Below are 14777 nucleotides of genomic sequence, written 5' to 3'. Positions count from 1 at the left end.
AGAAAGGCAGCCACTACCAAAAACAAAAAACTTCAGGTCAATAAATCTGCTTCCTTCATTTTTCATCTTCCATTCAACACAACAATGTTTCCGAGTTTTTGTTAATGTGCAGTCTTTTCAAATTTTTCTAACTCACCCATCGCATCTTGGTCGACAAATACTAATTGGGAAAGTCAAATGGGGCCTGAAATTAAATGCTCGCAGCTACCTATTTCGCTTCTATCTATCATTCAATATGCTAGTTTTATTTTTTCATAAAGTAATCACACATAAATATAATATCTTTAGTAATTGTAATAATCAAGTTCGGAATGGGATTAAAAATGATTGGCATTTTGAATATCTTACTTGTTCACCCGAGATTGAAGAAAATTGTGTGAAAAATGAGCTCTGCAACCCTAATGGTCAGGCGTCCATGAGTTAGGCGACGCTTTGAAGAAATACAGACTGCAGCAAGAGACAGACCCAGACACCAAGAATCAGAGGAGAATGACAGAGGAGGAGAGGGGGGAGAGATCCCCTCCTATCGAGATGCGGCGGTAGGGGAAGGTCAGAACATCAGTAACCAAGCGGGAGAAACAAGAAAACCAGGACCAGTCCTTGGAGCAAGATGGCAAGTAGGCAGCAAAGGCAAATGTCTACCATGTGCGATGGAGAAACCAAGATTCATAATCCCAATGAACAAACTGAAGCGATATAGAATTTATATGAAAGATCATGCACTCATATGAAATTTCATTGGAGTATGGCCAACGGAAAAGGACCTCACCAAATGGATTCAGCAAAAATGGCAACCCCAAGGCCACATCGAGCTAAAGTTGAGAGCAAGAGGCTTCTTCACGGTAATATTCTCGAACCTATAAGATAAAGAAAAAGTTTTTGAGAACGGCCCTTACTTTCACTATAATGTTGGATTGTTCATGAGATATTGGGAAGAATGTTATAACCCAGACAAGGAAAAATTCCTAGCAGCCTCGGCGTGGGTTAGGTTATTTGCCCTGCCAATGGACTTCTGGGACCCAGAGATTGTAGAGGGCATAGGAAACATGATAGGCAGTTTTTTCAAAATAGCAAAAATGACAAAAAAAGGAAGATACACTTCATACGCTAGAATTTGTGTTTACATGAATATGGTTGACCCTATTCCAGATACAGTAGAACTAGAGTATCATGAAGAGGTCTGGCAGCAAGCCCTCGACTATGAACATATACCATTCAAATGTAGAAGATGTCATGAGTATGGACATCTTTTTAAGGAATTCCCACTCAATATAGAAGAAGGGGAGCATAGGCATAAATAGCAGAGGAAAAACCAAGAAGACAAGGAAGGGTTTCAAGAAGTAAAAAGAAAAAGAAGACAAACAAGAGAGAACACAAGTGGGGGAAAGAAAGAACAACAAGCCCAGCCCAGTAATACAAACATCTTTGAAGTACTATAAGAAGAAGAAGAAGATAACAATGAGACCCAAACGATGGACTATCAAGGGGAAAAAGGAAAGGAAAGCAGCACAAGCCAAGGAAAAACAAAACCCAAGAGGAAAGCCCAAAGCAAGCCGACAAAGAAGGAGGAAAAGGAAGAGAGGGAGAAGATAGATAACGCTATAATGGAAATAGATACAAGCAGAGGAGAAGAACTAAGCTTAGAAGAAGAGGTGTTGAGGAAACTACTAAATGAATGGAGAGACCTGGTTGAACGATTCATTCCAGAAGAGAAAAAATGACTACACAGAGAAACATTTCAGCAGTACCAAGCGAAATAGGGACAAGGGAAAATGGAGATGGCAAAACAACTAGGCCTTCAACACGACAGAACTCAAGACCACCATAGCAAAGCAAAAGGCGGAAAGAAAAGAGGTCGAAGAAACCTACAGGAATCGATACATATCATGGGAGAAATGCTAGTAAATACAGGGAGGGTAGTACCGCTATCGGCAGTATTCCACCAAATTAACCAAGCAACCCAATGATAATCACATCTTGGAATATAAGAGGCCTTAATAGTAAAGGAAAACAGAGACACTTAGCGGAAAGGCTAAGAAAATAAAAACCTCAACTAATGTTGATACAAGAAACAAAAATTTCAGGAAGGAAAATGGAGGAAATCCTAAATAAAATAAAACCGAAATATGAATGCATGCCAATAGATGCAAAAGGAAGTGTGGGAGGCATAGCAATATTATGGAATCTTACAGAGATTACTATAGATTACTGGATAGGCATGAAAAGAATCCTCACATGACGATTCTGGCTAATCGGAAACAGAGAATGGTTTCTAGTCTCTGCAGTATACGGCCCTCATATCCCAGCGGAAAGAGGAAGTTTCCTCCTTCAATTACAACAGCTTGGAAAACTCCACGAGGAGAAACTATCGATGATAGAAGGGGACTTTAACTTGTCAACATCAATAGAGGAGAAGAAAGGAGGTCTGCAAAGGGAAGAACCAAAGATGGAGAGGTTCAGGGACCTTCAAGCATAACTAAAATTGGTAGATATTCCAACCATAAATGGAAAATACATGTGGAACAATCGAAGGGGAGGGAGCAGACAGATAGCATCCATGTTAGATAGATTCCTAGCAACAAAACACTTCATTGGAAAAGATATTTTCTATGAAGCAATAATCCTCCCATGTTTAGGGTCATATCACTGGCATATTAAACTAGAAATAGCTATGAATCATCAGAATCAGAATATACCCTTTAGATTTGAAGCATTCTAGCTAAGAAAACCCACCTTTATTGATAAAATGAAGAATTTGTGGGAAGGGACTGAGACTGGGATGGAAGGAAGAAACCAAATGCACACCTTCCAACTCAAACTAAAATACCTAAAAAAGGAGGATAAAGAAATGGAACAGAGAAGAATTTGGAAACATACAGAAGGAACAAGAAGCACTCCAGATAAAGATGAAACAAATACAACAAAAAATCATAGAGGAAGGACGAAGTGAAGAGTTTCCAAAAGAGGAGGGACTGGTGCTAAATAACCTGGAAAAAAGGAGAAAACAAGAGGAAAACCTTTGGAAACAAAAGTCAAGAATTCAATGGCTAAAAGAAGGAGAAAGAAACATGAAATTCTTCCATAAAGCAATGGTACAACATAGATAGCAAAACAGAATTTTCTCCCTAAAGGACTAGCAAGGCAATAGGATAACAGAGAAGGACAAAATGGAGAATCTGCTGGTTCAGCATTTCAAAGGGCTCCTGACATAACCAAATATCAGAAGGGAGGACATCATTCACAAAATTAGTCAACATATCCCCAAACTAGTAAGTAGAGATCATAATTTGGCTCTCTTAAGAGTAATAATGAAAACGGAGGTGGAGGAGGTAATCAAAAATATGGCAAAGAATAAAGCACCTGGGCCTGATGGATTCACTTCAAAATTATTTCAAGCTACGTGGAACTTTATGAGAAAAGACATAGTGAATGTAGTAGAGGAATCCAGATGCACCAAAAGGATGCATTCGGCCCTGAACGCCACATTTCTAGCCCTGATACTAAAGACAGAGCACTGGGAAGAACCACAAGGATTCCGACCTATATCTCTCTGTAATGTTATATATAAAATCTTAGCTAAAATAATGGTGAGCCGACTGAAACCAATACTACCTGGGTTGATATCCCAAGAGCAGACAGGTTTTGTCAAGGGTAGACAAATAACAGATGGCATAGTGGTGGCACAAGAAGCAATACACTCATTGAAAAATTCAAAAACCAAAGGGATGCTGATAAAATTTGACTTAGCCAAAGCTTATGACAGATTAAATTTGGGATACTTCCAAAAAATCCTAAAGGTATTTGGCTTCAATGAAAGATGGATAATTTGGGTAATGTCAATGATTACCACTCCAGTTCTGTCAATACTGCTTAACGGATCACCTACAGAAGCTTTCAATGCGACCAAAGGGCTCAGGCAAGGTGACCCATTATCTACATTCTTGTTTATCCTCGCACCCGAAGGACTAGGAAGACTCATTAAAGCTAAAGTGTACAGCGAACAATATAAGGGCCTAAGACTCTGGGGGAATGATATCCCTATAACTCACCAGCAATTTGTTGATGACGTCATGTTGTATGGACACGCAACGCTCAAAGAAGCAAAAAAATATTGGAAATTCTCACAGATTTCACAGGTGCCTCTGGGATAGAGATAAATAAAGAGAAATCGGATATATATTTCTTCAACACCCCAGCACCCTCCCAAGCTTTCCTGGCAAGATCCATGGGATTCAGAATTGGGAATTTTCCTATAAAGTATCTGGGTATCCAGCTAAATGACCAGCAAAATAGAGTGGCCAACTGGAGTACCCTGATGGGAAAGATTCAACGGAAAATGCAAAACTGGACATTCAAAGAGTTGAACACTCCGAGCCAAATCATTCTGCTAAAATCAATGCTTCAATCCATCTCGATATACCAACTTACCAGTCAAGCCACCCCTAAAATAGTCTGCCAGAAAATGGTAGACATGTTCAAAAAATTCCTATGGCAAGGGCCTAGCACGACAAAGAAATGGGTGACTCTATCCTAGAGCTGGCTGAGCAAATCCCTAAAAGAGGGAGGACTTGGACTTCGAGATCCTTACATCCTGAACCAGGTAACGGGGGCAAAGTTGTGGTGGAGATGGATTCAAGGAGGGGTAGACCTTTGGAAAAAACTATGGGAGAGAAAATATGACATGCATAGGTCCCTAGAAGGAAAGTTGTGAAGCCAAAATGAGAATAAAGGCTCTGCAATCTAGAATCTTGCCAGTGCCAACAAGGATCTGATTAGAGACCATAGCTTCTGGGAAGTCAGAGGAGGGGATAAGGCCAACGTCTGGGAAGAAGCGTGGCAACAGAGAGAAAAACTCAACAACCAGCCGCAGCTCATAGAGATCCACCAGTTCACCAGCTTACACGAGGGCAACACAGTACCAAATTACTGGTACCCAAAACCAAAACGATACTGGAGAAAGTGGAAACAACAGCAAAATTGGCCAGAAGCGCCAGCAACACCCAAATGGGAACTCTATGACAAGGAAATGGCAACAAGGAAAATAGTGATAAAAGAAGGTTCAAACACTCTAGGATGGGGCCATAGAATTAAAGGCATGTTTACAATAGGAGAAGGCTACCAAATAAAAGTAGGACACAATAGACATCCAGAAATAAAAAAAATGGGAAAGCATATGGAAAACAAAAACATGGTTCAAGATAGCCTTCTTCACCTGGACCCTGAGCCATGGGAGAGCACTAACGTGGGACCAACTGAAAAAAAAAAAAAAAAAAAAAAAAAAAAAAAAAAAAAAAAAGGAATGCAAGGCCCATCGAGATGTGCCCTTTGCAGAGAATAGGAAGAGACAATGGAGCACCTAACCAATGCCTGCAAAGTTAGTGGAAACCTGTGGAAACAACAGCAGCAAACTTTTGAAATTAGCAACAGAAACAACAATAGAGAACTGGAGGAAAAAACCATACTAGAACACGATCCTGAATAGGGCATGGAGACTCTTGCTAGGATTTGTACTGTGGAATATATGGAAAGAATGAAATAGATTGATATTCAAGGAGGAAGGTAGAGTAAAAATAGAAATATGGAACCAGATTATCCAAAACATCAGAGAGACCATTCTAACCAATATCTGGTTTGAGGAGGATTGGAAAACTAACCCAACGGAAACAAACATAATGACATGCCTAAACCTAAAACCAAGCATGATGCACAAGCCAGCCAAGAAACACAAAATCAATGAGGCAGAGGAGGTCAACCACTTCAGAAGACCCCAAAAGGGGTTCATCAAGCTAAACTTCGACAAGGCTACGAAAGGGAATCCCAGCGAGGCAGCGACCGACAGAGTATTCAAAGATGACAGGGGGAGGACCCTCAAAATATATGAGATGGACTGTGGAAATGCTACAAACAATGAAGCAGAGCTTCATGCATTGAAAAAGGGGCTATAAATCGCAATAAGAGAGAAATACGAAAAACCACGGGTTGAAGGAGACTCGAAAATGGCAATTGATATAGTCAACCAACTACAGCAAGGAACCCAGTGGGAGAAGATCAGCCATAGCTCGAGAACCGCTTGGCTAGTGCAAGAGATTAGAAAAATTACCAGACAGATAGACTACATCCTACCCACCCATGTAAGAAGGAAAGGCAATGCACCAGCAGACAACCTGGAAAATTGGGGGAGCAGTCATGTAGGAAGAACCTTAGACGCAAACGAGGAAGAGTTATTCCAAATGGAGGAGATGGAAAACTTAGTAAAAATCCTAGAACATGACAAAGGAGGAGAGGGGAACCCCCGATCGGGGGGTAACACAGGAAATCTAGAGGGACCGGAGCGATGGGACTGGGAAGGGAGAGGAAGAGGACAAGTGGGGGAACGGACAGATGAGGGAAATGAAGTGAGCAGACAGGTAAGAAGGCAAGTGGCTGAGCAGAGCAGAGAAGGTACAACCCCCGAGAGAATGAGGGCGGTGATGGATGAGCATGACAGCGAAGAGGGCAGGGTAGTAAGCAGGGGGGCAAGCAGAAGGATGTCAGAAAGTGGCAAGACAAGGACAACACGTACACGGCAAGAGCGGTCGGGAGCAAGTGAGGATTAATGAGAGGAGGTGACAGCTAGGACCAAGGGTAGAATTCTGAGGTGACGGTGTAGGATTAGCGTAGGTAATAATGCCAAACATGTGGTAGTAAAGGCAAGGGATAGGAAGGAGAGGGGAATAAAACTTAAAGGAAATCAGGGCATAGTTAGAAGCATGCAGACAACAGAGATGAGAGCTGGAGAGAGGAAAGGTGGCTGAAGAGCGACGATCCAGACTGTGGACGGAAGCAACACCAGACCTACAAGTTGGTATGTAGTTCCTCTATTCCCCAACCTTGTAAGGCTCAGGATTAATATCTGTAGGAATATAGGAAATCTGATAGGGAAAAAGAATGAGTCTGTCAAGGAGGAACCCAGACCCTCTTGCGACCCTGGTTTAGACAAAATAGTAGAAATGCTTGTGAAAACACGGGATAGGAAACTAAGGCGGGAGGGACTAGAACCCAGGATGGGAGAGGTCTATACCATGGCAAAAGCTTGAAATAAATTCAGACAAAGCGTGACTATAGCCACCCCTATAGGAAACTCTGGGAGGGATCCAAAAGGTAACAAGTAAGCACCTCGAGGAAGAAAAAAACAGAGAAAAAAGAGAACCAAGGAAACAAAAAACCTCTAGGGGAGGAATTTAGAGCCAGCACCTAGAGGGAAGACGTAGCCAAACCAGAGAGACCCTGGGAAGAGAGGAACAGAAAACCGACCTTACCTAGGGAAGAATCCATGAGGATGCCCAGAACAGGCAGGTCGCGTGTCAACTGTTGTCGTGGAGGAAAAATGGAAAGAGAATCAAGAAAGGAAGGAACCCATAACATGGAGAGTATTGGCAACATTAAGACAGAAATCTTGAAGGAAACAAACTTTGGAAACGGAAGGGATAACAAAAAGGAAATGGGTAAATGGGAAATTGTTTTGTTTTACTATTATAATTCTGATAAATGTAATGGCTATGTGATAGGTCTCACCTCACACCTTGGCCAGCACAGTGAGGAAGACAAATAAAAACGAGAAGAATACAGTCACAAGCAGGCAGGGAGTAACATGGCGCCCAAGAGAGGCAAGAGAGATAAAAATATGGAAGAAGGAACAAGTGGTTCGAGCAAGGATCAAAGGAAAAGAGGGAGGAAGCTGGGTAGTGAACACATGAAAACTCTTATTGACACATATATGGCAGGGAACCCATCATACATCAAAGCCCAAATTGCTGGTTGGGAGAGAGAACTTAATGACAATATTAAGAAACAAGACATCCCCATGGAGGGGTGGGAAAGCATGGTTCCCGATCCAGGGAATTCTCGAGGCCGCCACTCCCTCTTCAGGTAAACAATACAACAGTATTGGGTAATGAAGAATGTGGTGGCACGAACCATGACCCTGAATTGAGAACAAGCAGCGGGTGGCAGAAGAGAGGCAAAGGAGAATACCAAGGAAAAGGATCCAGTAAGGGCTTAACTACTTAGGGAAATAACAACAGTTTAGATACAAACCTACAGGAACAACTTTGCCTTGGGAAGAATTGAGCAGACACTACAAGATATGAAGAGGAGCGAGATGCTTAGCTCCAGTGCCAAAGCGCTAGCCCCAGTAATATCCTCGGATGAGGATTGATGCAGCAGTCCAGTTCAAATCTGATAAATTTTTGATGAAATGCTTTTACTTGTTTAATTTGTTTTATCTGAGCAATAGTATAGACAGTAAAGACAATGCCGCTAGATGGATAGCAAGAAACCTATTTAAATTTTGGACAAGTTTTAATGTAGACAGGTGGCTACCTAGTTTCCTTCGGGCAGGTAAGCCAACTGGAATAAATGGAAGTCTCTGATTTTGGAAAATTAATATAAATAGAGGAAGCACTGCCAAATTTACAAACAAACAAAAAATGATTGGCATTTTATTAAAATCTATCGTTTTAAAGGTTTGCAATCTAAGTATGGCTTTATTCTTCATTTACCAACAAATACTATGAAATCAAACCAAAATAAATAAAAATGATGAGGTCAAAATTCTAGAATGGAGTGGGATTTCCCAATCAATCGATTATCCTTTTAACATGAATAGTTTTAGAATGAATTGATTAATTTCTTCTTTCTCGCATAGAGTTAAATGTAAAATAATAGTAATAGCTCGGTCCTGTGAAATATGTTTCTCAACGGCTTCAGTATATTATGTTAATTGGTTCAGATTATACGGGGATGACTATATAGTATAGATACATTTATCACATGTATATGACTATAGACAGTCGCTATAACTGTATGGAGTAGATAATAACCTGGAGAGTTCTTGGATCTTCAATTGATTCTCTACCAGAGGCATCTTTTGGGTCACTGCTTCGACACCGACAGTCAACTTACACCAACCTTGCTTATGAACAACTCTTAATAATTTTATCGTTTGGATCTCTCTTGGGATGTGTCAGGTTTAGGTTACGCATAATACTTTAATAATGGAATAACTGACGGTTATGAATGTAGATATTATATATCACATAAATTCTCATTTTCTGGAATACCCAAGGGCACTTAATATAGTGTAGGACGTTTGTATATATCTTTGAAAATGGCAGGAAACAATAGGGTAATATAACTTTATATATTTCCACAATTTGAGAACTCTGGTGCAGTAATGTTTGCACAATCCACTTTACTTTTTTCTATCGTGCAACTAAATTCAGAATTTAATGATTGAGTATAGTCATATGGACAGTCGAAACATATGCAAAGCCCATAAGGTCCCAAAGAGTTTGAATGTGGCTTTGATACCATATGTGAGGATCCTTCCTAGGGTCCTCCAACTACAAACTAAATTTATTTTATTTAAACACAATAAGAAGGGAAATAACTTATTTATAACTCAACATTTATTTGATGATAATATACAATTAAAATTTATTTACAACATATTAAACAAGTAAGAATTTCATTGCAACCATTTACATAAGTAATCAATAAATGGAAGAATACATATTCCAATAGCTTGGTTGAGATTCTCCTGGCTCTTTTGGGATGCTCCTCTCGACTACCCGACTGAATTTGCCTCCTAGCCAACTAGAAATTATTTCCTAGCCCAGGGAACCTCCACAAATTCCCTAGCCCTCCGAGCCCAAGTCCAACCAAATGTAGTGTGTCCAAGTTAAACAAACACTCTTTAGATCCAGTTTGAATTCTCTTATTTATCTCTTCATTCTCTCCCTTCTCTTTTTCTCCACATTCCTCCCAAAACAAAATCCTCCAAAACCAAAACCAAGGCCAAGGATCCCCTCTCCTCTCATCATCCTTCCCCTTTTATGACTCTTCCTCCCATCCAACTCAACCACCTATCATTAATGTCATGACTACCCCCTTATCCTTTCATTTAGTATCCTTGACTTTTCTTACCATATATTTGTTCAAAGTAGATTTGAGAAGACATTTTGGGAATAAAATATGATATTTGATTCAGAATTACATTGGAGAAGACCATATCTTCTCCCAAATATATTTGAAAATACATCTTGGGATATGGATATTTAATTTGGAATAAATGGGAGGAGACCATATCCTATCCAAAACTAAATTTGAGAAGACAAGTTGGAATATGGATATTTAATTTGGAATAAATGGGAGGAGACCATATCCTATCCAAAATTAAATTTGAGAAGACAAGTTGGGAATTGAATAATAACAATAATAAAATTTATGTCAGTAAAATAAAATTACAGTTTCACAAATGTAGGTATATACCAATATTTCTTGATAATTATAAGTCAATATTTTCACATAAATTAAACACTAATAAAAATTAGCATGATAAGATTAAGTAGGGCATTACAAAGATTTATTCAGTATTTGTCGTAGAAAAATGCAAATAAATTGTTAAATAAAATTAACAATTAGGAGAATAATTTATAGTTGTTGCAATAGGATTCCAGATTGGAATTTTCGCACGAGCTATCACAAAAAGTGAAATACGTAGCAGAAAAATACAAGGCATTGTATGAGTATATCACAAAGGAGATCCATGTCATAGTGCTAGAACTACAAATTACTCAAATTTGTACATAAATGTGTTTTATTTTATTTTCATGATTTTGGCTACAATTTTGTAATTAGAAAATGGGAAGAAAATGAAAATACATGTAGAAGTCGAAAATCCACAAGCAAGTCCAAAGGTCACATAGAAGTTGAAGAGTCATGAGGGGAATCCAAGATTCACATGGGAAGTGAAAGGTCATCTCATTTCTTATAAGTAGACCCTCATGGCCAAAGAAAAGGGAGGAATTTTAGCTTTGACTTCTCTTGTAAGCATATGAGAGAGATATTGTTGTTCTTTTGAAAAGAAAGTAGTAGCTTCCATGTTCCACTATTGGATCAAGTGAGTGCTTTTGTAATTGTGCATTTTGATACTTCTACGTAATCATCATAAGCTCTTTGAGTTGGGCAACTTTTTCACGCATATATCATAAAGCATTGTAAGACTTCTCTTGTAATGGTTGTGGTTTTTGTTTTCATTCTCATGTGTTGAAGAGAACAAACTATGTTTTTGTCTTTGATACAAATCTTAATTGAAATTGTATGTCTCCATGCTTTCATGATCGCGATTGGTTGTAAACTATTTTACAATCAATTACCAATTATTTCCTTACACGTATCTTTATTAGAGTAGTGTTAACATTGTTCTTATAAAGGCTCATGCTATTCAGTTTATTCATGGAACCATTTTATGCACATTATCCTTACGCATTTCACAAAGCTAATGTTACATGTGTGTCTCAAAAGTGATAGTGGTTCTCTCATATGTTGTTAATATTTGCCAAGGCATATCCTAAGTCAAGGAAAATGGCAATCAAACTGACATTCTAGATGGGACACTCACTCTAAACGGTGTAGGGTCTAATTGGGACTTTACACTGGGGAGATCCCCTATTGTTGGCGGAATATCCAACACCATCAACAAATAGCTACATTGTATTTCCGTGTAGAGATGAAGATAGAACTTTCAATTTGAATAAGTATGGCACCTACTTGTCATGATTATAACAGGGCTACTCAAATATCTAATATTATATTTCTTTCTTCATGGTTGAAAATTTGGCTTCCTTGTAGACCACACAAATTTGAAGATACAGGAGGAAGAATTTGTAGGACCTCTAGCAGAGATGAAGATCTATGTAGAATTATTCTTAGCCAAAATAAGAATAATATCTTGGATATTTTCCATTACACACTCAGATATTTTTCCCTGATATGTATTTTATATTTGATATGTTATTTGTCTTGCATTATGCTTTGGGCAGCTTTGTGATTCCCTAGAAAATATCTTCCAATTTTTCCAGATTCCAAAGAAAACAGGCAAAATTTCTTTGTTACTATTATAAACTTGTTGTTTACATTTATTGGACTCCCATTGCAATTGGCAGCAGATGACTAATTACAACATGAGGTGCATGCTACGGGTAACTTAGAATACCCAATACATCATTTATTAAAGCTAGGTGTGAACTTGTTATGTTTATAGGTCTAAAACTAAATTAGCCCAAGTGGTTAGCCCGACCAATTATTGTCAATGTTGACGGGTATTTGGCTAGTTCCATATCAGCAAGTGCTTGGTTTGAATGTCCTTTGGTAAGGTGCATTATTCTATCACAATAGGTTTACTAGGGATGTCATTTGTGAATGTGGGGAAGCATCCTTGGGCTTCTCATCAAGGTTTTCCTCAGAAAAATAAATATAAATAAATAAAAAAATATAAATACATAATAATAATAATAAATAAAATAAAATAAAATACTACCCTATTAATGATAAGATATGCTTTAATCTTAGTGATATTAAGGAGTTGTTATAATCCCAATCATTATGGATGAATGTAACATGATTTTGGCTTGTATAAAATGAACTGATGAAGGGTTGATCGATGATATCATGATGATAAAGATAGTATATTAGAAAGGGGGGTATTGTTACAGATATAAGAATCCACGATGTTATAGACATCAGTTATATCAACAGAGTGTAATCATCTCCAAACCACTTATGATGCCACTTGTGACATGGTCAAAACAATCCCTAAAGTAGTTAGCAACATTGGTGGATAATATCAATGTCTAAGTTCTCTTTGGATAGAGAAATTGATGGAGATAAGATAAAGGTAATATTCATCTCCATTAGTCCCTTTATTCCTAACCTAACCCCATTATTTTCTTAGTAAATATCTCATAAATACTTGAGAAGATCAAGGCAAATTATTAAAGGTTATAGTGGAGAGATACTTGCTCTATAGGTTTTCACCCACAAAAATAACTTGGTCTCTTGTATTTTTGTGTACATTGATATGATTTGTGACTGGGTCACTTTTTGGCATCCTTAGACTATAGAATTTGTTTTAAAATGGAGAACATTGGTTTCATAGGATGTCTTGTAAAAAAATTCCATGTATCTTGAGCTTCTTTAGAGGGCTTTACATATTACATGTGGTGTGATATCATTTGTGACTACCATGCCAATATGCAAAATATTTCTTATCTTTGTGATATTAAATTTCTTGTTTATTGAAATTTCACAATAATTGGCTTAACTTGTTTCTATCTACAATGCTCCAAAGTTGTCTCACCACCTCTATGAATTTCTTATGGCATAAAATTTTCCATCAAGCATGGTATGGTCAAGTTGGTATCGACACCTTGAATAATTCTCACCATATCTTCCAAGCATATTCATTGATTTTAGTATGCTTTCTTGATCATATGGATTGTTTCATGTGCGAATGTCACTGCATGTAGCCAATGTAGCAAATGTATAATTTTGTTTTCTACTTATGCTTTGTTTCAATTCTAAATAGGCATTTTTCCAAGTTGAATATTATTGCTTGATTGTACTCTCATTTTCTAGATATGGAATGTGGATCAATTCCTCTCTGGAGTAATTGTCAATGCCATTACATCTATTATACTTTACATATCTAATAGTACATGTCATATCATTTCCTTTGCATTTTTGTCCCTTTTTTGTTATGTTAGATGCATATTCTTATAGGCATATGTCATCAATTTTTTATAGGACATAAAATACATAGGATATAGGTTTTTTTATATTATTATCATTCTCATCAAAGAATATTAATTATGCTTGGTCCTATTTGTGAACAGGGTCTTGTTCTTTTGCCTTTGTCAACATCTGTGTTCTTACTAAATCCATTTGGATGTGGAAATGTGAATTTAAGGTGTGAAAAACCCTCATTTTCTGAAATTTAATTGTTTGATATATCGCTTTATACAACAACTCTAGGATATCGTGGCTACTAGCCCAGTATCGTAACATTTGGAGCAGATCAATTTGATGAACAAAATTTAATTAAAGGGATTTCGAAAGTATCCTAATTTAGATGGTTCTATTTGGCTCTTGATCTCAGTTGTCTCTTACCAAACCTAGTATTCTCCTACTTCAAAGACACTGGAAATTGGATTTTAAGTTTATAGACAACCATTGGTTCAGTTGCATTGACTCTCATTGTATTTCTAGTGGGATAGGTAAGAATAGCCCACCAACAAGCACAAATCTACAAGAGTATCAAAAAATGGCTAACAGTGGCCTCTTATTAACATATGAATATATCTTACAACCTTTAGGATAGAACCTATTATATGACTACAATGGTTCTACTTATAAAGAAAAACAATGAATCTCGGCCCTCTAGTTTCTAAGCACTTGTCCTTTATAGATTTTTTGGATTTCCAATCCTATTCGATATAGAGCCTTATATAGTTTTGTATCAATATCCCCAACTGGTTGCTAAGGATATTGAGAAAATAGATTCAATATTACACAATTTCAATCACTTCAAATCCATTTTCAGCCAACAATTTATCTACTTATGCCTAGTAAAGAGAAAAACAACAAGCTCATGAATTTTGGCATTATTGTAACTTATGCATTATATCCAAACAACATACATATTTTATCCCTTCTTGTTCATAAATACTAGTACTTGTGCTTCCCAAAGACCATATTTACCCTAATCTTATAACAAGGAGGTATGAGGATATTTTTTCATTTCCCTATTTCCTGATTGTGCATCCTTCCCTCATGTGTTCATTTCCTATTTAATATGCAACTACCATCTATGGATTTCTCTAAAATGCTTCATATTATTATATTCCATGCTCCTCTGCGCTATCGAATAGATTTAAGCTTAGGAAAGGTTTAAACCT

The 14777-nt window shown here is 37.7% G+C and overlaps 1 protein-coding gene across 1 annotated transcript in view; it reads left to right on the top strand.

Moving 5' to 3' along the window:
* LOC149181368 (protein ENDOPLASMIC RETICULUM-ARRESTED PEN3-like) overlaps nucleotides 1-13820 on the top strand; it is a 33406-nt gene extending 19586 nt beyond the window's left edge. The window contains exon 2 of the mRNA XM_089414169.1: nucleotides 13716-13820. Within this exon, the coding sequence (XP_089270295.1) occupies nucleotides 13716-13820 (105 nt within the window). The remainder of the gene's footprint in view (nucleotides 1-13715) is intronic.
* The last annotated feature ends 957 nt before the right edge of the window (nucleotides 13821-14777 follow it).

The sequence above is a fragment of the Pinus tabuliformis genome, chromosome 3_2 (assembly GCF_031772625.1).
Source record: "Pinus tabuliformis cultivar Carrire ecotype Pingquan chromosome 3_2, CPIR1, whole genome shotgun sequence".
Taxonomy (NCBI): domain Eukaryota; kingdom Viridiplantae; phylum Streptophyta; class Pinopsida; order Pinales; family Pinaceae; genus Pinus; species Pinus tabuliformis.
Note: the sequence above shows the minus strand (reverse complement) of the source record. Positions and strands in the feature narration are given on the sequence as shown.